Source organism: Schistocerca americana, chromosome 2 (assembly GCF_021461395.2).
Source record: "Schistocerca americana isolate TAMUIC-IGC-003095 chromosome 2, iqSchAmer2.1, whole genome shotgun sequence".
NCBI lineage: Eukaryota > Metazoa > Arthropoda > Insecta > Orthoptera > Acrididae > Schistocerca > Schistocerca americana.
In genome coordinates this window covers 711,392,240-711,416,457 of record NC_060120.1, presented here as the reverse complement: position 1 = coordinate 711,416,457, position 24,218 = coordinate 711,392,240, and the positions used below count along the sequence as shown (strand labels likewise).

Below are 24,218 nucleotides of genomic sequence, written 5' to 3'. Positions count from 1 at the left end.
TGCAAATTCAAACCCAGGCAGGAAGAACCCAGCTCGGCGACCAGAATGTAATTTCTGAATGACCACAGCGAGGTAAGGAGTACTGGCAGGAGCGAAAAACCAAATGCGTTCACACACAAAGGGCCACGGTATCGTAGGCACAGTCTCGGGCATTTAAATAACGCAGCATTCTGAGCTCTAAGACACATCCAGTCGTGCTGCCATTCTGTCGGTGTTCTAAAAAAAGAGAGAGAATGGCAGCATACTCAGTTTCAGTGAAATCACGGCAAACTGATTGATGATGGTGTGCCTGCAATTTGCTTGTTGACCAACACCGAGACGCAGCCAACCAAATGGATACTATAGCCGCGGTTTGCCACTGCCGCCTGCTGAATCATCGCGGATGAAGAGACTGGTGAGTGGCCTGCTCTCCTCCAGTATGGGTTATCGCGGATGGTCTACAAGCTGCGATCTCTACACCGCCAAGGTGTGACGCGTTTGCGCAGCCCCCTGACTGACTCCTGATCATCATCTGCGGTCTTGGTCGATCCATAATGGATAACCAGTGCCTAGTCTTCACGAAAATCGACATCGTGGACCACAATCGGCTGTCCACATATCTGAGCGTGCGACGTGCTGCCTTCGAGAGCACTGAGATGGAAATCGCACTATATCACAGAATGATTGGCAGGCGAAGCATCCTCCTCCCTACACTGCCACTGCTCACTGACGAGGTGTCAACACTTCTGGTTATGTCTGGTGGCCGACCACTTTCTGGCTCCGTAAACACAATACGAGAAATTGATTGACTGATTGGGGTTGAAGGGACCGAACAGCAAGGTCATCAGTCCCTTGTTTCAAATGTGGTCCATTCAGACAGATTGACATCTCAGAAAAGTCAGAACGATAAAAAGTAAAAAGCTAAAAAACGTAGAAGTGAAGTCGTGTTGTCAATGGCAAAACAAAATGAGGGAAGTCTGCAAGTGAGCAACCCCTCGGCTATGCTAGAGGCAGGACATATTCCACCACTGATGCAGTACAAGCAAGACCACCTTCTATTAAAAAGCGTTCAACCACTAGAATGTAGAAGTGCGTATTGTAAAAGAAGACAAACCAATTCTAAAAAGTGATAAAACAGAGTGAAAGGGAAAGAAAAGAGGATCTTGGCCAGGGAGAGAAGTCAGCAATCTCCAAACACAGCAAAGCTAACAGTGGGAGACACCCCAACCCTCACAGCCCTGCCCCTACTTAAGAGCGAGATTAAAAACCTTAAAACTAAGAATAAAAACCACTTCCACGGAAGAAATTGAGAACCAGTTCGATCATCCAGGAATCGTCTGCTAATATTAAAGGTAAAGTTCGGGGAAGTCTGTACTTAGTATGCAGAGCCAAGAGAAGGGGGCTGCTGACTGGAAGGCTCCACAACCACAAAGTGGAGGTGGCTCATTACGCAAAAGAAAACCGTGGGTCAGCCTGGTATGGCCGATGCGGGGACAACACAGGATGGTCGTCCTTTCGGGAGAAGCTGAAGGAAGAATTCCACGGGACAGGTGTCACCTTAATTGCACGAAGTTTATTAGACACGGAGGTAGCCTCCCAAGAGTTGGCCCATGATTGTGCGAAGTGGGATTTGATGTGAAGCCATAAATCCGCGGCATTCTGGGGAAAGGAGGGGGGGAAAGGAGGGGGGGAAAGGAGGGGGGGAAAGGAGGGGGGGAAAGGAGGGGGGGAAAGGAGGGGGGGAAAGGAGGGGGGGAAAGGAGGGGGGGAAAGGAGGGGGGGAAAGGAGGGGGGGAAAGGAGGGGGGAAAGGAGGGGGGGAAAGGAGGGGGGGAAAGGAGGGGGGGAAAGGAGGGGGGGGGGAAAGGAGGGGGGGGGGAAAGGAGGGGGGGGGAAAGGAGGGGGGGAAAGGAGGGGGGGAAAGGAGGGGGGGAAAGGAGGGGGGGAAAGGAGGGGGGGAAAGGAGGGGGGGAAAGGAGGGGGGGAAAAGGAGGGGGGGAAAGGAGGGGGGGGAAAGGAGGGGGGGAAAGGAGGGGGGGGAAAGGAGGGGGGGGGAAAGGAGGGGGGGGAAAGGAGGGGGGGAAAGGAGGGGGGGAAAGGAGGGGGGGAAAGGAGGGGGGAAAGGAGGGGGGGAAAGGAGGGGGGGAAAGGAGGGGGGGAAAGGAGGGGGGAAAGGAGGGGGGGAAAGGAGGGGGGAAAGGAGGGGGGAAAGGAGGGGGGGAAAGGAGGGGGGGAAAGGATGGGGGAAGGATGGGGGAAGGATGGGGGAAAGGAGGGGGGGAAAGGAGGGGGGGAAAGGAGGGGGGGAAAGGAGGGGGGGAAAGGAGGGGGGGAAAGGAGGGGGGGAAAGGAGGGGGGGAAAGGAGGGGGGGAAAGGAGGGGGGAAAGGAGGGGGGAAAGGAGGGGGGAAAGGAGGGGGGAAAGGAGGGGAAGGGCAAGGAAATGCAGCCCGAGAAAGAAGGGAGGCTACAATAGCTCTGGGCCCCGTGCTCGCCACGCACGTACTCACCAAAGGGCCATGAGCCCCCTGTGGGGAACACGAGAAAAAAATGTTATTGCAGCTACCACTGTCACCGATACCTGTGGGCATAAAATAGATCAGTCACTCATCCACACTCCATGCCTAGCCCCCTGCTCACAATGCGATCCCAGCCATCCAGGTCGGAACAAAATATTTAGCACACTGCCTCATATGTAATCAGAATTGCAACTGTTTTACGCATGGCAGTTCAGTTCTTTAAGGACTCTGGGGTTTATTGTCACAATACTAATAAGCGTACTGTATACATAAATACACCGTACTGTCGTCTCATACGTCTGTTTTATAACGTCGTTCCTTTTGTCTGGGGAATGGAACAACTATGACATCAAGCGACATCCCAATCGCGGTCAGAATGCACGCACTAATAGCTATGTGCAGGGAGCTAGACAAAATAAGCTAGGAATGGTTCTGTATTTTAAATCGAAAACACTTATTGACAAACCCAGATTAATTCTCTGCACTATATCAGAGGGATGCTTGCCACGATATAAATCGTGATAGGGGGTTAAAACCACTACTCACTACCCCTAAATCCATAGTTGAAATTCCTCTAAGTAAGTGATCTCAGGAAGAGAGAGCGATTCAACCACTGGAGTAGAACGTAAACACCACTAAAAGCTCATATACCACCAACTGACAACTAGCAACTTAAGCTGATAATTTCCATAACAACGGGAACGAAGTTTAACGTCATTAGGCCAAAAGACGCTCAAATTTCAATGGACACAAATCTGATATATTTTCCTCAATTGAACATCGTCAAGTCCGCTTCGTTTAGTGAACGGTTCCTCCACCTGATTAGTGTCTGCACGCTGTGATGAAAGAATCCAATCATAATCGAGCACCTGCACTCGCCCTAAAAGATCAGTCACTCATAGAAAAAAGGGAAAGGAATAAACAATTCCACGGCCTTGCACAGGGACCACACTTCAGATTCTTGTAGTACCTTCCGTATATGAAAATGACTGTCGGTCGTGAAGGCTTACTAACTACTGATCTCTGTTAAATGTTTGGAAACACTATGTCGTCCCTACAGGACCCGCAACTTGCCAAGGCAGCAAAGCGAATCTTGCTTCAGAAGTTGCAAACTGCTCCACGAAATTGTTTAAGATTAGCCCTTTACACAATCAGAAACAGAACCTAGGCATTTCCATTGAGTATTTTTACTCCTGAAAATAGAAACTACGTAGCCGGTGCTGCTTCTTCAAGGACTTGTGGAATATCCTTTCTCCGGCCACAGCCCATTGAGGAGGATTACAAAACGGACAATTACTACCTAAATGCCGAAAAAACCTTTCAATTTCTACCGGAAACTGGCCCTGACGACCACAACAGAGAACAGTGCTTTCATAAAGTCGCTGCCAGGAAATCATTTTACGGTAATTGGTTGAGGCGGGATATGGAACTAAACAGCGAGGTCATCAGGCCCGCGATTCCAAAGTTACTTGCGGAAGAGAGATCGCCCGCTAGATGTGGACAGATGCAATCAGAGTGGCAAAACTGTTAAACGAGGAAGTTGAAACACACAATAGAAAGCATAAGAGAAGACCATATTAAAAGACGCATTCATTGTGGAAACTGACGGCCAGTTCAACCATCCGTGAATCGTCTGCTAATATTAAATTTAAGAAATCTGGAAGACTCTACTTAATACAAAGATCCAAAAGACGGGGCATTCCACCGATATATGGGATACCGTCAGTCTGGCTCCACAGCCACATTATGGGGGTGGCTCATTACGCAAGAGAAAACAATGAGAGTCTGGTATGAGCAATGCACAGACGTCATAAAGCAGTGGACTCCTTCCAAGAGCAGTGGAAGGAAGAGCGCCAAACTTCAGCAATGTCTATGACTGTGTGGAGTTTATTACTGGGAGCAGCAGCGCACCAGATGTCATTCCACTTTTAGCCAAAGATAGATTTGATGTAGATCCGCATATCTGCAGATGGAACCATGAAAGGGAGAGGGGAGTAAGTATCTGCTTCTCTACTAAAAAGATCAGCCAGTTCATTCCCTGGGATGCCCACATGACTTGGGACCCAGAGAAAGACAACTGAGCTGGAGGTATGGCTAAGGGCAGGGAGAAGATCTTGGATAGCAAATACAAATGGTAAAAAGAGTAGCATGGGTCTATAGCCTGCTTATTGAGCCTGAACATATTGAAATACTGCGGAGGTAGACCTAAGTAACAAAGTGGAAGGTCCTGTTAATGGCTAGCAGCTCTGCTGTGAACACACTACACAATCCTGGCAATAAATAGTGTTCTAAGTCAGCAGGAGATGTGAAAGCGTATCACACATTATCTGTCTTCTTAGAACCACCAATGTAGAAGATGGTACCACCCTGCAACTCTGCAAGCATGGAATATACAAGACACCGATACACCAGAAGACCAGAGGGACGACAGAGACGTTAGGACCCTTGAATGGGTCGGTCCTAATTCGTGGTCTAAGCGCCATCCGAGGGGGTGGGGGGTGGGGGGCGAGGTGTTGGAGAAAATACACAGGGCACATTCCAGTGAGTGGTGATGGAGATCCCGACAGAGGGAAGTAAGACACATTCCAACCGGCAATCCCACATGCAAGCAGGTATCAGGAGGGAGACATCTCTTGTTTGCAAGGAGGACAGGGTACAAGAGATGGTCAGGTTATCGGCGAATGGTGATTATGTAAGAACCCAGGAGTTGGCTACATTGTATTTGTAGAGGGGGAATCCTTTCTGCAAGGAGACTGTCAACCGCACTAGTGTGAAAGGCATCAATAGTTTGTCGCACCCCACAATTGCGAATAGGGTCAAGTATTTTCAGTGTGGAAGGAGACGCTGAGCCATAAACCTATCCACCACAATCTAGTCTGGACAAAACCAGAGGACAGTAAAGATGGAGAAGAGTAGCACGAGCTGCACACCGAGATGTGTAAGCCAGGAGGCAGAGAGAATTAAGATTCTGCATGCGTGTAGTTTTCAGGCGGCGAATATGGGGCAGTCACATCAGCTTTTTATCAAAAGTAAGGTCCAAGAAACGGGAATGTGCTTCAACAATTAGGCGCTGGTAGTCTAAATTTCTGGGTCAGCGTGTACTGTGGGTCGACGGCAAAAATGCATAACCCGCGTTTTGGAGGAAGAATGCTGGAAGCCATGGGGGATGCCCCATATAGAGGCCCATCGGATGGCGCCTTGGAGCCGGCGCTCAGCCGATGCTATCGAGTTGGAGCTGCACCAGATGCAATAATTGTCGACGTACAAAGATGGGGTAACCAGAGACGCAACAGCGATTACAAGCCCATTGATGGCTATGAGGAAGAATGACAACACAAAACCCTGTGGGATACCGTTCCCCTGAATCCGAGGGGTGCTGTGTGAAGTGCCAACTCGAATCTGGAAGAGCTGGTGGGATAAAAACTCGCGGATAAAAGCATGAGCGGGGCCGCGATAGCCCCAGTCATGGAGGGTAACTAAAATGTGATGACGTCAAGCCGTGTCATATGCCTTTTTGAGGTCAAGTAAGATCGCGACAAGGTACCGGCAGTGAATAATAGCCTACGAGATTGCTGTTTCCAATATGACTAAATGGTCAGTTGGAGATCGCCATTCCCAGAAGCCACACTGATACAGGGACAGAAGGCCTCGTGATTCAAATACTCAACAATCTGAAGCTAACCATCCTCTTGGAAAGGTAAAGTATGTTGGTCAGACTAATCGGGCAGTAGTTGTCGAGGGACGTTGGGTTCTTCCCCGGCTTAAGGACAGGGATAACAATACTGTCTCGCCAATGCGAGAGGAAGGCATCTGTGAGCCAAATGTGGTTGAAGACTTTGAGTAGATGTTGCCTCTGGGTAACGTCTAAGTGTTGGATCATCTGGTTGTGGGTGGAAACCGGGCCTGGGGCTGTGTCATGTGAAGAGGTAAGAGCCTGCAAGAATTCCCATTAGTGTTGCTTAAACATCGATAAACTATCGGTTAATCGATAGTGTTTCCGCTATCGTCACTATCGGAAGTTTGGTTTAACTATCGATAATCCTACCGTTTATAATGTAATTCTCTTTGAATTGGCGCCTGAAAAATTGTCGGGTCCTTACCTCCATGACGTTGGGAGTGCAGGGGGAAAGTAAATTGTGTGTAGGTATTTAATGAACAACAAATATGGTGGCGCCTAGGCCATCTAAGTTTTTTATTAACTATGTTGTTAATACGATTGGTCGCTGTGGGGGAGGAGTCGTGACAGAGGGAATTTTTTTGTTTGTCTGGCAGTGATGACAACTCGCTGTCGTGCGCATCTCGTACCAATCTGATCCTTATGGTAAAAACTACACGCGTAAATAACATTGATTCATGAATGAGCATTATACTGATTTTCATCTTCAAACGTGTCAGCTTACTTACTTGCAGCAAGGAATACAAATGTAAATAAGGCTGTTGTAATACAACGCAGTTAGCAGAGGAAAAATGACATTTTAAAGATTTGTTAAGCGTTTCTGGCTGTACTGTATAACGCATTTTAAAATATAAACGCAATTACTGTCGTTATTAATTAAACACACCTGCTACTGTCCTCTTCTGTTTCTGAGTCTTCATTGTACATACAAGTATGTTCAGTTGTACATGTTAATGTGTGAAGTGATTCGAAAACGCAAAACACTGACTCAATCCTAATGCCCTTGCGTCACTTCTGCTTTTGCAGAAGCACAAATATCATTCATATGTTGGTTGCCCATGTTGTGGTCGATTAGCGGACTTTTGTTCCTTCAAGGACACACCAGCTCTCGCAAGACTGAATATAGTAAAAGCACAACCCGCCGAGTGTCAAGTGTTTTTATTTGTATGGTGGCTGAACATATTCATTAAAATATACCGCTGTATTTACATGCTATCTGCTTTCACAGCATTGCAGTGCATATTCATAAGTAATTCGGGCGGAATGTGAATGTTTCAGTGGGTGTGAGACAAAACTAATCTCTTCTTGCCAAGAGTTGACTGTGAATGTTCAGGAATGTATTTTCCCTAACTACAAATCCTGTAGATAATTCTTAAGCTCTTGCCCGTTAATGCTGAGACCCCTTGTTTGAAACTTGTGCAGCAGGTGATTAAGCTCACAATTATTTTTGTTTTATCTTTTTCAGTTTACATCGTCCTGCAACCTGAATAATAATTTTTCGAGCGTCACGAGGGAGAATTCTGCCTCTAAAGCTCTATGCACATGTGACTAACATTTTTAAAAAAATTCTTTCTTTATCTCGTCAATGCCATGGAGAGTTTCGTTTCATTCTTGTGGTCGGTACATGTCGATGTAAGTCAAATCGGCGTAACTTTTAAGGTAATTCTTGGCTGTTTCCCCCTCCCGTCCCGTCGCGCCCCTCCCCCATTCCCCTTCCACATCTACATTTATACTCCGCAAGCCACCCAACGGTGTGTGGCGGAGGGCACTTTACGTGCCACTGTCGTTAACTCCCTTTCCTGTTCCAGTCGCGTATGGTTCGCGGGAAGAACGACTGTCTGAAAGCCTCCGTGCGCGCTCTAATCTCTCTAATTTTACATTCGTGATCTCCTCGGGAGGTATAAGTAGGGGGAAGCAATATATTCGATACCTCATCCAGAAACGCACCATCTCGAAACCTGGCAAGCAAGCTACACCGCGATGCAGAGCGCCTCTCTTGCAGTGTCTGCCACTTGAGTTTGTTAAACATCTCCGTAACGCTATCACGGTTACCAAATAACCCTGTGACGATACGCGCCGCTCTTCTTTGGATCTTCTCTATCTCCTCCGTCAACCCGATCTGGTACGGATCCCACACTGATGAGCAATACTCAAGTATAGATCGAACGAGTGTTTTGTAAGCCACCTCCTTTGTTGATGGACTACATTTTCTAAGCACTCTCCCAATGAATCTCAACCTGGTACCCGCCTTACCAACAATTAATTTTATATGATCATTCCACTTCAAATCGTTCCGCACGCATACTCCCAGATATTTTACAGAAGTAACTGCTACCAGTGTTTGTTCTGCTATCATATAATCATACAATAAAGGATCCTTCTTTCTATGTATTCGCAATACATTACATTTGTCTATGTTAAGGGTCAGTTGCCACTCCCTGCACCAAGTGCCTATCCGCTGCAGATCTTCCTCATCCTCTCTTATCTATAAAAATCTGAAACCGTCATGACATTTGTTTTCTCTTTACCGACACTGCCAACCATAAAAAAAAAAATCACTGAATAATTTCGTTACAGCAAGCTTAATGTATTTTCTTATTCATTACTATAAATAAGAAACACATTTGAATATAGATGTCTCCATAATGCGCTTTCTCAAAACATTGTTACTTCCGTGCCCCAAGTTTTCACTTTAGAGTTCGTGCGATAGCAGACTAACAAGTGAGAAACGAGTGCGAGCCCCAACACCGTCTGAACCAAAATTAATACTGCATAGCAAAATCAGCTGGCAGTAGCGTAACAATTACTGTGTTTCTGTCTTCCGAGTATATAAACAACTTGCTTTTGTGGTGATGGAAGTCCTTCCATTGTGTTAGCGAATCGGAACAGAATTAAAACTTTCGGTGTTTTTAAAACAATATCAATAGTAATGAATAGGTTTTTTTGCGAATATAATCACACCAAGTTGTAAACTGAGGCCGTACTAACCGAATCGGAACTTTCCAGTGGTTATGGAAAACTCTCAGTTGTTGTTTAATGAAAGCGATTGTATCGCCACTACAGTGAAGCCGACGAAACACTATCAGGTTCTGTCATGGGCAAACTTTGAGCGGCGCGGGTATATCATAGGAATACATTGGTATGATGGGCGAAGGTGCCAGCAATGCTGTCTCTCGCCGCACCTTTGCTTACCCTTCATTAATACGGTAATGTGCTCTTTATACTGCTCCGTGCGCTTCCCCCGACTAACTATTGCAAGCTCACACTTTATGTCGACTGCAGTAAGATGACAAGAGCTGCCAATCTCAGCGATGTAGCAGCTGTAGCGATGGCGCTTTTGTTTTGTACTGAGTGTCAACTCAACCGAGAAAAAACGTAATGAGTGAAGAAGACACTCTTTATCTCTTCAACTCAGTTTCGATCTTTTATTCCCATGTGCAGTTCATACCATAACCGCTGCAGTTCATCAGCAAGCATGCAAACCTAAGGTGGCAGCACTGCGTAGCAGACCACTAAACACTTCCCCTCTCGCATCCCTATTCCTTATGGTGACCTCCTCCCTCTTCTTCCTCTACCTGATTTCCGCGTGCTTCTAAGACGCTGAAGCTCAAAGTAACCGATGAGTAATGTATTGTCCTCTTTTTTATGAGAATTATTTTTTGTATATGAAAGTAATTTTTCAGATAAAAAGACGTTGAAAAAAGAAATTTTTTGACATTATGCAAAATTTCGGACATACTGGCAGATTAACATTATATTTCTTTCACGTCTTCAAAAATGGCTCTGAGCACTATGGGACTCAACTGCTGTGGTCATCAGTCCCCTAGAACTTAGAACTACTTAAACCTAACTAACCTAAGGACAGCACACACATCCATGCCCGAGGCAGGATTCGAACCTGCGACCGCAGCAGTCGCACGGTTCCGGACTGCGCGCCTATAACCGCGAGACCTCTTTCACGTCTTCAATCAGATCTTACCAGAATACAATATCCATGTTAAGACAGTAGTAGTGATTACATACAACGCTGCAATTACGAAAAAGATGCCTAAATCTTAAGGATTCGACATTCACCCTGTTTTGCCCACTGCATCAACATAACAGCACAAGATTGTTTCAAAGCAGAAACATTTTCCAAAATTTTATTGAAAACGAAGGCTATTGTGACTTTCTTTCATAACTCTACACTAGCCAATGACAAACTGCGGTATGTTCAAAAAGGAGCAAACAAAAAAAGATCTGAGACTGATGCAAGAGGTGCCGACTCGGAACAGGTCATGGCATACGCTCAAAACAATTGTAGAAGTACGAAGTGAGCTTGAGATTGCGATCAATGAAAGTTCAAAAACACTGCCTACGCTCACAGCAGAAAATTACTTAGCTACACAAGAGAGAATAGATCTTGAACCTTTTTAAGTAGCAACAACAATCCCAGGGGACTCATAGATCACAACTTAACCACACCTCTTGTAGGAGGTAGTGCTGCATGGTTTTTAGACTTGTTAAGCACCATAACAATTAATGAAGGACTATGTGTACTGGATTCCTTGATTAAGTCAGTCAATGAAAGAGTGAAACCTTTTAACACATTGACTGTTGATAGGCTTGTGACATTATTCGAAACTACGTTCAAAGAGCAGTGCTAATACATGAAACAGTTTGAAATCGGATGACCATTAAATTTTTGTAGTGCCCAGCGACATCCGTTCTTGTAGAGAGGGTTTTCTCCAAAGCAGGATAAATAATTACTTAAAAACGCCACAGACTAAAGGAGAAAATTTAAATAACTTACATGTATCTTTTAGTATTGTATTTTAAACAACAGGCTAAAGGACAAGAATTTAAATACCTTTTTATAAAACAATTTGCATATTTTGTACTGTTCTATTTTAAGCAATAAAAATTCTTAGAAAGCTATTTTTCACTTGAAATACCTGCCAAAAACAATCGATAGTTTTTAAAAATACCACCGATGATATAGGTTGTGTCAACTATCGATATTTAAGTAACACTAGTTCCCATTCAGTGAAGGGTTCATTGTAGGACTGAGCTTGATGGGTGTTGAAACAGAGGGAGGTCTGTCTACTGGACGAAGGTAGGAGGATAGGAAGAGGACGCCGATGCTGCTGCAAAGTGTTACGTGGTGTTCAGTGGATCAGAACACAGAGCACGCTAGAGGATAAGACTCTTGACAGCTGACTGTCGCTGGTGCCCCAGAAGGCTACGGAGCCTGAACCAAACTTGTTATGAAGGGGCATACGTCCCCAGGCAAGAAACATAGGGCTCTCAGCATTCCTTTTTATTCTGATTAGTAAGGAAGCAAGTCTTATTACGGATGTGATTAAAAGCTATAGGCTTGGTCTGTGAAATTGCTGCAACGTCCATCGGCAGTCCTGGACAGCGACTAATGCGTCCTTGGTCCACTACAGCACCAGTCAACGACGAGGGGGACCTGTGTTTAGGGGGATAGAAGTGCCAGCACCATGAAGAATAGCGGAAGAGACGCACTGTCCAATCACATCAATGCAATTCTAGAGAGAGGTGTTGATTAGTACAGCAGACACACATAAAGGCCAGTTGGCCCTGCAGAATGCTCAACGGCGGCCTGTCTGTGGCAGGGGAACGAGAATCACCGGAAAACGGTCACTGTCACAAAGATCATCACGGGGAATCCAATGAAGGGAAGCCACGATAGCGGGGGAGGAGATCGTGAGATCGATAGCAGTAAAGATGCAATGAGCGACACTGGAGTGGATAGCGAAACAGTCATTGAGGAAACAAAGTGTGATAAGCTGGACAACTAGAAGACCCCTACCCATCAAAGTGGCACTCCCCACAAGGGGTGGCGTGTACTGAAGTCCGCGAGGAGGAGATACAAGGGCGGGGATTGCTGTATTAAGGTAGGCCTCCCTCCTACCTGGTAGGAGGTTGACACTGCGCCTGGTAATTGCTGGGGGTCGTTTGCACACTAACTGCTAGTGCTTCAAGGCACTAATGACATCAGAGTCGACCTAAATGAAAACCCCTCCAGATGCTATCCCAGGGCTGATACAGTTCTGACAGAATACCCGATAACCACAAAACGTTGGAGAGTGGCCATCACAGAACTGCGTTTCTTGAAGAGCAAGACAAAACGCAGAATAATAAGAAACAAGATGTACTTCCGGTTGGTAATAATAATATCCATTGCAGGTCCACTGGATATCATGTGGTGAGAGTCCAGGTTAGACATAAAGAAGCCAAGGAGAGATCATATCACTCGATCAGTGATCGTCACCAACAAGGACGGGGCGACATCCATAAATAAGACGTCAGACTCAGGTTGCGAGGGTGAGATGACACCTCTGGGCACACCGTGAAGGGGGGCGATGTCCATGTCCTGCGACTTATGTTTCTTCTTCTTCTCCTTTGGAGGTGGAAGAGGGCAGGGCACAGGGGGAGTACAGGCTTCTGCAAGATCCAGAACTGAAACAGAGCAGGCGACCTTGGGACCACAGATCATTTGGCCGAGTCGTGGTAGCAGGCTTCCAGCCTGAGAGACGCCAGGGAGAAAGGTCCAAGGGGGAGCCCCATCCCTGGCAGACATCGAAGAACGGGGTCACTTCTTTGGTTGGGGAGGTGGAGCAGTGCCCAGAGAGAAGGGCATGGGAACTGCAGCGGTGGAGGAGGGGATGGGGCTGTGGAAGGATGTGGTAGAAGGGGGAAAAGGATGTAACAGAGGCAAAAGTTGAAGCAAGTAACACTGGATGGAGTCAGTCATATTTTTGGTGAGCCTCGAAAGCACCGAAAGCACCTAATGGGTGGTGGGACATATGGCTTCACTTCACGTCTGTAGCATATAACCTTGGCCTTCTCTAGGAGGGTATCTCCCTTGAAAGACAGAATGAAGAAGCCAGCATCAGTGCTGTTGTCTTTAGGACCATTCTTCACACATCGAACAAAATGAACAATGTGTCGCTCCACATTAGCCTGGAGTTCCTCATCAGTTTTCATGATGAGGTCCCTATGATAAATCACTCCCTGGACCATATTCAGAGATCGGTCTAGGGTAATAGACACTGGGACATTGCCAAGACGATCACAAGCACGAAGAGCTGGAGACTGTGCATCAGAAGCAGCTATAAACAACAAGGGGCCCGAACGCACTTTGCTAAACTTATCCTCGATATTCTCCACATAAAAACAATGGCTTTGTGGCAGTGAATGTGTGTGTCCTAGTACAGACGAGGTAGTGGGGAAAGTGTTCCATCTCACAATGGTGAGCCCGGGCCTCCTCCCGGGGTGTAGCCAGGGAAGGGTAGGCTACTGGATCATATGAAGCATAATTCAATGATCGTTCACCATTTGAAGAGATGGCCATTCAAGAATGGCCAGATTTTGCCAGCTTAATACACTTCATGCACCAAGCATCCGCCCTCATACCACCCACTCCAGTCAGGAAGGGGGCTGCAATAGCTTGGGCTCTCATGCATGCAATGTCACAAAAGAACCGTGAGGCCCCTGGACGGCCATTTTACCGTATTTGATGGCAATTTATTAACGTTCAAGTGCAAACTGTGCTTGAAATCCGTATTACAATTTGTAGAGAAGATCTGTAGAATGAGATTTGGGGAGGAAGGGGAATTTTTCACTTTATGATTGGTTTTGGTTTTGTTTTACTTTAGGGCGCAAAAAACAAAACTATTCAAAACTATAGAACATGAAGACAGAGTGTTAAAAATAAGTACACATCAGTCCCAATTAACATAAGAGAAGGTAGCTGAAAACACGAACGTGGAGAAAGGGCTAAGAAAGACCATACAGAAACAGAGATCCAAAACTAAAAATTAAATGGCGCTCGCCATATTGCATTGCCAGATACAAAGTAAAACACAGTCTACAACCCATGCATCATTTGCTAAAATTGCCGATAACTCAGACTGCAAACCCAAATGGGAAGTAAAAAGGTTAAAAATGGACATTACACCAGGAAGTGGCGGACAGTTAAAAATTGGGTGCTGTGTGTACAAAGTGGTGGTGTAGCGCCACTTATCAAATGACGATGCCTAAAAAGGTAGTGCCCAATACACAGCCCAGTTAAAATGACCTTCCCCCAGTGGGAGGGCCGACAGGAGGTCTTCCAAGCCGCTGGGAGAGGCTTAATATGCTGGAGCTCATTCCCATGATGCAAGGACCATTGGTGGTACCAAAGGGACCCCACCTCCTGACACACAGCAACACAGAGATCATTGGAGTGAATATAGGAACTAGCAGAATGCGGTACGAGGACTGCAGCCTTGACAGCAGCATCAGCAGCCTCATTTCGTGGCAGACCATGACCAGGAATCCATATAAACATCACAGTGGGTCCACCAAGAGTGAGCAAGTGACGGTTTTCCTGGACCCACTGCATTACGGGATGGACAGTGTAAAGTGCACAGAGGCTTTGGAGGCCGCTGAGAGTCTGAGCGGAGGACACAATTGAAAAGGCTATGTCGCCAGATGTACTCCGTAACCTCATACAAGGTGAAGAGCTCGGACACTTAGCAGTGTGCTGGAGGCCGAAATGGAAAGACATGGGTGCCAATGACGAATGAAGGCACACCCGACCCCCTGGTCAGTCATAGAACCATCAGTGTATACAAAAGTATTATCGCGAAGTTCAATGCGAAGGTCGTGAAACTGAAGGTGATAAAACGAGGCTGGAGTAGTGCCCTTAGGAAGCGAATGAAGGCCACGGTTAATATGGGCCACTTTATGAAGCAAAGGTGGTGAAGAGTTCACACCCACTGGGAAAGGTGCAGGAAGTGTGCAGTTAAGCTAGCATAAGCAAGTGCCGAAAGTGGACTCCAGGATGTAACAGAGAAGATGGATGTGTCCCATATTAGTGATCAAAGGAATCATCTAAGGAGGAAGCATAGGATGAGTGGCCACGCATGGCAGACAAACGGCACGCATTCCTGCTGAGGAGAAAGTCGCAGCAGTAGGACCGTGGTAGTTCAACAGCTTCAGCATACAGACTGTCAAACGGGCTAGTGTAAAATGCGCCAGTGGCCAAGCGGATGCCACGAGACAGCATAAGAGGGATGGACGTGCAGATGCATAAACGAAGCACCCATAGTCGAGTTTTGAAGAGACAAGGGACCAGTACAAACGGCGAAGGGTGGTTCGATCGGCACACCAGGAACTACCACTGAGGACACGTAGGACATTGAGGAACTGGGCTGCCGGGTAAGACACATGAGAGGACCAAGAGAGATTCCTATCGAGCATGAGCCCCAGGAACTTCTTAGTTCCAAAGAACAGAACAGCAACAGGCCTAAGATGTGAAGATGGTGGGAGAAACCCATTGCGTCGCCAGAAATTCATACAGAAAAAACCGTCAGTGGAAAAGCGAAAGCCACTGTCGATGCTCCAAGCGCAAAGACGATCAACATATAGCTGAAGACGCCGCTCAGTGTTTCAGGTCCGTGGAGAACTGAAATAGATGGCAAAATCATTAACAAAAAGGGATCTGAAGATACCTGGCGGAAGACAGGCCGTTATAGGGTTAATGGCGATAGCGAAGAGGATGACGCTCAGGACGAAACAATGAGGCACACCGTTTTCCTGGATAATGGTGTCCAACAAGGCAGAACCCACACCCAAACTGGAAACTCCGTCGTTTACTAATTCCTGAGGGGGAACAATGCAGGTGGCCATGGAAGCCCCACCTGTAAAGAACATGGAGGATACCAGTTCTACAGCACATGTCATAAGCCACTTCTAAATCGAAAAACACGGTAACAGTGCGGGGTTTCCGCAGAAAACCATTCATGACATGGTTGGACACAGTAACAAGATGGTTAACTGCAGAATGCCGCGCTCGAAATCCCCACTGAATATTCATCAGAAAATTGCGAAACTCGAACCAACATACCAGTCGGGTATGAAATCACACATTCCACCACCTTACAAACGCAGCGGGTGAAGTTTTTTGTCCTTACTGCGCTTAGGTATGGGTACGACAGTGGCTTTACGCCAAAGTACGGGAAATGTGCCCTCTGCCCAGATGCGGTTGTACGTGTTAAGCAGAAAGTGCTTGCCCGCCAGAGAAAGGTGCTGCAACATCTGAATGTGGTCAGCGTCTGGCCCTGGAGTGGAGAATCTAGCTCCCTCATTGTAAAGGAGGCATTGTAGCACTTCCGACTGAGAAGAGAAGGGTATCGCTCGAGCCGCCTCAGCTTGTGTCCGATCGAGGAAGGCATGGTGATAGTAGAAGCAGCTCGAAACTTCCGTAAATTGGTGGCCCAAGATGTTCGAGATAGCAGTAGGGTCAACAATGACACCGTGTGCTACTGTCAGGCCGGAAATTGGCAAGTGGACCTTGGTCCCAGTGAGCAGTCGGCCGTTGGCCCGCACGACAGAGGAGGGGCTGGAACAGTTAAAAGAACTAGTGAATGAAATCCAGCTAGCTTTTTTGCTATGCCGAAGAACGCAACGACACTTTCCACGCATCTGTTTATAATGAATGCAGTTCGGCATCGTAGAATGATGGTTAAAACGCAGAAAGCACGCCTCCCTGCGCGTATTGCGTCGCGGCACGCCTCAGCCCACCAAGGCAGTGGGAGACGGCGTGGTAAGGAGGAAGTGCGAATAACGGAACATTCTGCAGCAGTAAGGATAATTTTTGAGAGATTCCACCTGGTCATCACAACTGGGGAAATCTTGTTCTGCGAAAGTCGCCAGGGAGGAGTAAAGCCGCCAGTAAGCCTTAGTAAACAGCCATTTGGGTGTGTACACAGGTGGGGTAGGAGTCAGCAGATGGATAGCACATGGGAAATGGTCGCTCGAGTGGGTGACAGAAAGAAGAGACCATTCAAGACGATGGGCAAGCTGGACCGTGCAAAAGAATAGGTCCAAATGGGAATAGATGTGTGAAGAGTTTGAAAGGAAAGTGGGTGCTCTTGTGTTAAGGCAGAAAAGGTTGAGTAGATTAAGATCAGCCAAGAAGGCATCTCTCTGACAGGTTCTGGGAGAACCCCCAAAGTGGTGATGCACATTAAAGTCACTGAGTAGCAGAAATGGGGGAGATGGCTGCCCAATAAGCTGAAGGAAGTCTTCCCTGGTGGCATAAATGGCAAAGAGGCAAAAGGTCAGGTGGGGAAGAAAAAGGCGAACTGCAACAGCTTGAAGATGGTTAGTTAGGGACATGGATTGACTATGAATGTCATCCCATATGAGCAGCATGACGCCCCTATGAAATGGAATGCCGACCTCAGGGGTAAGGTCAAAACAAACCAGGAAGAAATGTGAAAGCTCAAAGTACTTACAAGGGCGTAATTTCGTTTCCTGAAGGCAGAGTACAAGGGGATGACGCAATACTAAAGCAGCTGTAAATCCTCTTTGTGGGACCAAAGGCTGCGAACGTTCTATTGGAGGAGAGTCGTGAGGAGATGTAGGGGTGTTACGTCAGCGACTGCCGAGTAACAGCCCGTGAAGAGGCACTGCTACAGGGCACAGACGCAGGAGGATCCTGCTCCATGGGGTCCACAGAAGATTCGGCTTGCTTGCGCTGTCGGTCTGTGGAGTTCAATGCTGAAAAATGATTGGTGGTGCGCACCGGCGGCACAGAGGCTGGACGGGCTAAGGTATCACATGGCAACACTGTCAAAGAGGAGCTTCGAGTCGGCAAAGGGGAACACCATTTGCCTTTGGTGGACGTCTTCGAACCTTTCTGTTTAGTAGAGGGAGACTCAGGTGTTGGTTGGCTGGAGGGACACAGGAAGTCTTCATGGGAGTACTACTCCTGTCCTTTCTGGCCTACTGGTTGTGTAGCTGGTGGCTTCACCCCTTGAGGCGAGAATTTAATGGCTTGTTGCACAGCTGGACTGGGGGATGGCAATGAAACTTTGACACTGGGCGATTTCGCAACTTCAGAGCTGAATTTGAGATCGCATGTCTGCGTGGCCATGTCCTTCATGGAGTGATTGGTCACAAGAACAGAACTGTAGGTGTTAGATGGGATAACACAGGGTTTGCGACAAGCCAATAACTTGAGAGCGACTGGGTGAGGCAATTTTTCCTTTACCCAGATCTCTTTGCAGCTTGCTCGTCAACATACATGAGACAACTTCCAAATCAGGCAACATGGCCGCCATTGCAGTTGATACAGCGGGGAGAAGGAGGCAGACAATCGCCTTCATGTGTATCCTTACCACATGTTACATATTTGGCTGGGTGTCAACAAGGCATTCTCGTGTGGTTGAAACAACGACACTGGTAGCAGCGCATCGGGCTCGGAATGTACAGGCGGATTGTGATAATTTCATAGCCTGCTTTCATCTTGGACAGAAACACCACTCTGTCAAAGGTGAGAATAGGAGTGCGGGTGGGCACTATTCTACCTTTTTCGTCAGCCGATGGATAACAATCACACCTTAGTCTGAGAGGTAAGATTGGATTTCGGCCTCGGTAAGACCGTAGAGCAGCCTAGTGTAAATAACACCATGTGCAGAATTCAAGGTTCTATGGGTCTCAACACGATCATGGTAGGCGTGGAGAAGCGAAGCAGCAAGCAATTGTTGCGCTTGAGAATGAGAAGTAGCCTCCAAAAGCAAAGTGCCATTCCATAACGAGAGCAGGAAGTCACAGCGCCGGCAATTGCGTCAACACCTGTCTGAATAATTAACATATTTATCATGGTGGAGGACTGACCATCTTCAGTACATGAGACCACGAGAAATCATGGTGCAGTGGGAAGGGTCTTTGAATCAATCTCATTACGTTTACGTTTTGTAGACGTTGATTGTGAAGGTGATTGGCTCATTGCGAGAAAATCCCCACGATTGCCAGCATCTCCGAGGGCATACTCCTTCCAACTGGGGGCCCCCTTCACAAGGGGGCGCACCCGCCTTAGGTGACTGTTCACACGACAGGTCACACCTCCCCAACACCTGACAGAGGGGCCAATCGGCAATTTGGGAAGGTTGCAGCTCAGGCAATGAGCCCTCCCTGGGCCTGGCCTGTACCAGGGGGTACGTGCTAAGCCTACCTATCAACCCGGGGCTGGGAATTATGCGTTACGAAATCACCTATTACGCTTCAGACGCGTGGGCCGGCCTGCAGGAGCTCACAGGGAGGAGGAGGAGGAGGAGGAGGAGGAGGAGGAGGAAGAAGAAGACCCGCAAACACCGAAGGTGAGGAACGAGAGGGGAAGGAAAACAATGATAGGAAAAGGGGACGAAAAATAGTGGTGAGACTGTTCTTAAATCAGCGACACACAACGCAGAACATTCCTAATAACACCCTAGACATGTTCCCGCAGGGAGGGGAAAAAGGATAGCAAGAGGATAGACATGCAGCACGGAAGGGAAAAGATGCTGCAAAGGCAGGGGGCCCGTGGTAGCGAAGCAAGGAGCCGCCAAAGAGTGGCCAGCCCGTGGGGGGTTCGCTTTCTGATGTGAGATGGTCACAGGGACGGATCTATTCTGGACGGCGGTCACATTTTATTACTGTCTGTAGCCCCCTTCTCCTGGGAGAGGGAGGAGAGCAGAGGGAGGGTGGGGGCGAGGAGGTATAGAATTTTAATATAATAATTGGTTTCATCAATGTTTAGAACAGTAAAACTTCCAAAAAGCTGCAGTTAGAAATACAGCACTTGTAAACCAATCACCCAAAAACTGGAGCAATACATGTCTCATGCAGTTGTTTTAAGAGGAATAGCAACGCCAAACAACTTTGACATGAAAATTTGTGGTGTGTAAAATGCAAGTTTGGACTCCTCATCATCATCACTTAGTACCAAGATTTTGAATAAAGGTCCGCACAGGCGTGAGCGGGGTAAGCGTGCGGTCTTCGGCGCCTTGCCACGGTTCACGCGGCTACCTCGGTCAGAGGTTCGAGTCCTCCCTCAGGCATGCATGTGAGTCTTGTTCTTGGCGTAAGTTACTTTAAGTTAGATTAAGTAGTGTGTGTGACTAGGGACCGATGACCTTAGCAGTTTGGTCCCACAGAAACTTACAAAAAAAAAAAAAAAAAAAAAAAAGGAAAAAAAAAGAAAAACAGACGTGTGAACGAGCGGAGTACTGGTTCTTTCAGTCGTTTCGGACTACGTTCGAGGAATTCAGTTTTTGTGTTATTTTTTTCTTAATAGAGTGTCTTACCCTAATTCTCTGCGGTTGCAATATCTATCCGAACTCAAGAGACATGTTGGATTTTTTGTTGATAGCAGCTACGTGCTAGTCTGGCTGCTAGCTCATCCACGTGGGCAGACCCTTGGTCAAGCAGCTGGCAAGTAACCAGCGGTAAACATAGTTTGTAATTTTCTGGATTTCTGTGTTATTTTCAAGACACTTCGGTTTCATGACCCTTTATTGTCCGCAAGCTAGTTAAGAAATTTGTAAATTGATGAGTGTAAACGCTTTTTTTTTTGCACTGCTTGAAGGGACGGGGCGGTGTCACGGCCCCTCGTGTGCACGCCTGCCTGATATAATATTTAGTTTTGGACATACGGGTCAATTATGTGATAAATATGAGAGGGGGGGGGTGGATAAAAATATGGCATGAAACGTTACCCATATTACTTTGCGTAACATGGTGTACGAAACCCAATGGCATCCAAAGCAGCTTTCAGTCCCCTCGGAATGGGTTGGGTTGTTTGAGGGAAGAGACCAAACTGCGAGGTCATCTGTCTCATCGGATTAGGGAAGAACAGGGAAGGAAGTCGGCCGTGCCCTTTCAAAGGAACCATACCGGCATTTGCCTGGAGCGATTTAGGGAAATCACGGAAAACCTAAACCAGGATGGCCGTACGTGGGATTGAACCGTCGTCCTCCCGAATGCGAGTCCAGTGTGCTAACCACTGCGCCACTTCGCTCGGTCCCTCGGAATGGATAAGTACAGCTCGTGTATGGTTTGCAATTGGATCTTATACCATTCTTCCTGTGAAACCTGACAAATTCACGTAACAATGAACGACGTGCATAGCGATCACACATCCTTCACTCGAAAGTAGACCACATAGACTCGATGATGTTATTTACTCTAGTGGCCAGGGGAGATGCGACAACTCATCTTCTTGCTCATAATATCAGTCCTGAACGATGGGAGATATATGAAAAAGGGCCTTCTCGAATTTTAACGCAGCATCACCATTGGAGAACAAACATTGTACCATTCGATGGACATGATATAATAAATTAATCTGTTTTTTATGCTTCACAGATAAAATTATACTTAGTATCTGTGTTGCTCCATAGTCGCCGTTGCTTTGGATTTCGATCTTCAACTTTGAAAATAGATGACGTCCGTATACCTTCCTGAGTATCAGATTTCTTCTTCTGTTCGTTCATTTAAGGACGCATTTTCTTCTTACTTAAACTATCACAAATATAATACTAATAATAAATTAAGTGTATATTTTATAGTAGTCCATTAGAGATCCAAGATAGGGCCAGATATTTTTCCTGTATCAGTTTTTGGAAAGCGTTTGGTTTTGGAACTTTAAAAAGTAGCGTGCCAGTATATGCAGTTTTCTATTCTATACAAATCGAACCTTGCCGTGAAAATTTGTTGTCACGAAGTCCGATAAATGCTTTTTGTGTAATGCAAAACATTTTATCGCATTATGCTTCTTTTTATCACGGTGCGCCGTCACAAAGCTTATCCGCTCCCCTGCAACGTCTCTGAACACGAACACTAGAAAACCAGTTAAGCGGGTTTTGTTTTGGCGAACAGTAAGCGAATCTAATCAAAATTGAACTACTTATGACATATTTTCTCGTTATGTGCCTGCTGTGGTTACTGTGATGTAGCCCGACTCCGAACAATATCTGTTCGGAGGAATTAAGTACGTTCTTTACTGTTCTGTCACATTTTTTTCCTTTATTTTGAAGGAGATAAATTACAGCGAACAGCCAAACAGTCATAAATCCTTGGCAGTACTGCGACTTTGCAGGATAAAACAAGACCCATCCACCAAATGATTTTCTTGTATTGCTCTACAGTCCAGGTTTTTTGGGTTCGGCACCGTGTGTTCCCGTTACAGGCATTTGCATCACTGATGAATGATCTTGGAATTCCAGCTGGTCTTGCAGTTCCCTACTTACGGAGCTTCTTTCGTATTTTTTGGTGCTGACAGGGTTCACGAGTGTGATATTCAAGTCCTGCAGTGACTTTTGCAGCTCCGTCGTCATTTTTCGTCAATCTTCTCCAATGAGGACTGTAACAAGCATTTAACACACACTTTCGTCCGCCTTTGTAACTTACAAGGGAACTGATTTGACTCATTTTGATGGGATGTTAGGCCAAAACTAGAACTTCAATGTATTTAACCAGCAAGACGCAAGAACGAAATTTTACGGGTGCTTATTTACTTTGTACGATCACAAACATTCGTTCAAGGAATCCGCCACTTAGCGATGAAGCACTTTTCATTCCCACGTAATTCTTACAGCAGATTTCTTATTACTGTGAAAATTATCGATATTTAATGAGACATTTATTATTTACGTAATGTCTATAGCGAAAGAAAGAAGAAACATTTTTCGTAGAGAGACTGGAAAAAAGGACACACAAGAACTTTCAATCAGATCAGTATAGTCATTTTATTTATCTTATTTTAGTTACGTTTGAGGCAAGTATGGGGCACGGCACGAATCACAGAAACATTGTAAACAATAATTATTGCAATATACAGCACTTTTAATGAGCCCAGAATTTTTGCGTGTTCATTGATTTTTCAGCGTATACTGAAAAACATACTTTGCGTTCACAAACAGTTCTCTGCTATCACACAATCTCTTGAGGTACGACACGTCCGTTGCTAAAATTACGTGGGAATAAGAAAAATTATTAGCAACGATATTCGATCCAAAGACCTTGTGCTTGTGAAACTTAGCTCTTAGTCGTTGGCATATCAACTACTTAAATCCGAGCGACGATACAAAGTATACATGCACGTCAAAGTTTTTCAACTCTGTTTTCTCGAAAACGGTCGAGAGTTGCATCTTCATATTTACTTAAGTTGAAGTCATAGTCTTGTCCTGCGTATCCTGTCAGTATGAATCAAAAAGGTGAGTAAGTTCTTACGGTCTCTTTGTTGGCGGATAGTATTTTTTCCGCTTTATCTGTGTGCGTTATAAATCTTCTGTACGTTTCCTCCAGAAACACCAAACATTCCCCCTATCTTGGTTATGGGAGTACCCACTATACGACCACCAGCAATTCGCCCTTGTTCGAATGCAGTCACAACTATACAGAACACTTCCTCGAGCAGGAGTGACATTTGCAACGTACTGAGGACATGGCGCAGGTACCATTCGTGGTTAAATAAAACAGCGCAACCTCTTCCGACCAGATCACCAATGTTATGCGCTGTCGAGCTTGACAAGCGCTTGGATGGGTAACCGTCTGGGCCTGCCGAGCATTGTAGACAACATGGGTGCACTCAGCTAGTGAGAGACCAATAGAGGAGCTACTCGATTGAGAAGTAGCGGCTCCGGTCACGAAAACTGACGATGGCTGGAAGAGGGGTATACTGACCACATGGCCCTCCATATCTGCATCCATTGACGACTGTCGGCTGAGGATGACGCGACGGCTGGCCGGCCTTCCGAGACCTGTTCGGACGGAGTTCAGTTCTTAGTTTATTCATTTCTCGCCGTGTTTCCATATTTTTGTCCAATCTCTGTCTCAATACGCTGTCTCCTAAAAGCTATGTTGATTGTTGGTAAGATTTTTTATTGATGGGGTGCCTGAAGATGGAACCTTGTAAAGTCATAAATAGGAGAATAAACGCAAGCTGATAAGGGAGTAAGCAGTACTGGGAGGCAGGCAGCAGACTGGGACTCACGCGTGACGTGGTAGGCCAGGGCGGCGAGCAGCACTACGAGGACAGCAGCGCCCAGCACAGAAGCGGTGATCAGCACGGCGGGCCGGTGTCTGCGCAACCAGCCGCGAGACAGCACCACCATCGGCGACGCCAGCGCCGCGCCTGGAAACGCCGGCAAGCCGTCACAAGGCCGTCCTCAGAGACAGGTCGCGCAGGGAGAAGGTCCGAAAACAGACAATTTTGCATTAACTGGTT

At 46.6% G+C, this 24,218-nt stretch overlaps 1 protein-coding gene across 1 annotated transcript in view; it reads right to left on the bottom strand.

Moving 5' to 3' along the window:
• Nucleotides 1-24,218, bottom strand: part of LOC124594366 — a 184,487-nt gene that overhangs the window by 142,052 nt on the left and 18,217 nt on the right. The window contains exon 3 of the mRNA XM_047132734.1: nt 23,985-24,125. Coding sequence (XP_046988690.1) covers nt 23,985-24,125 — 141 coding nt within the window. The remainder of the gene's footprint in view (nt 1-23,984; nt 24,126-24,218) is intronic.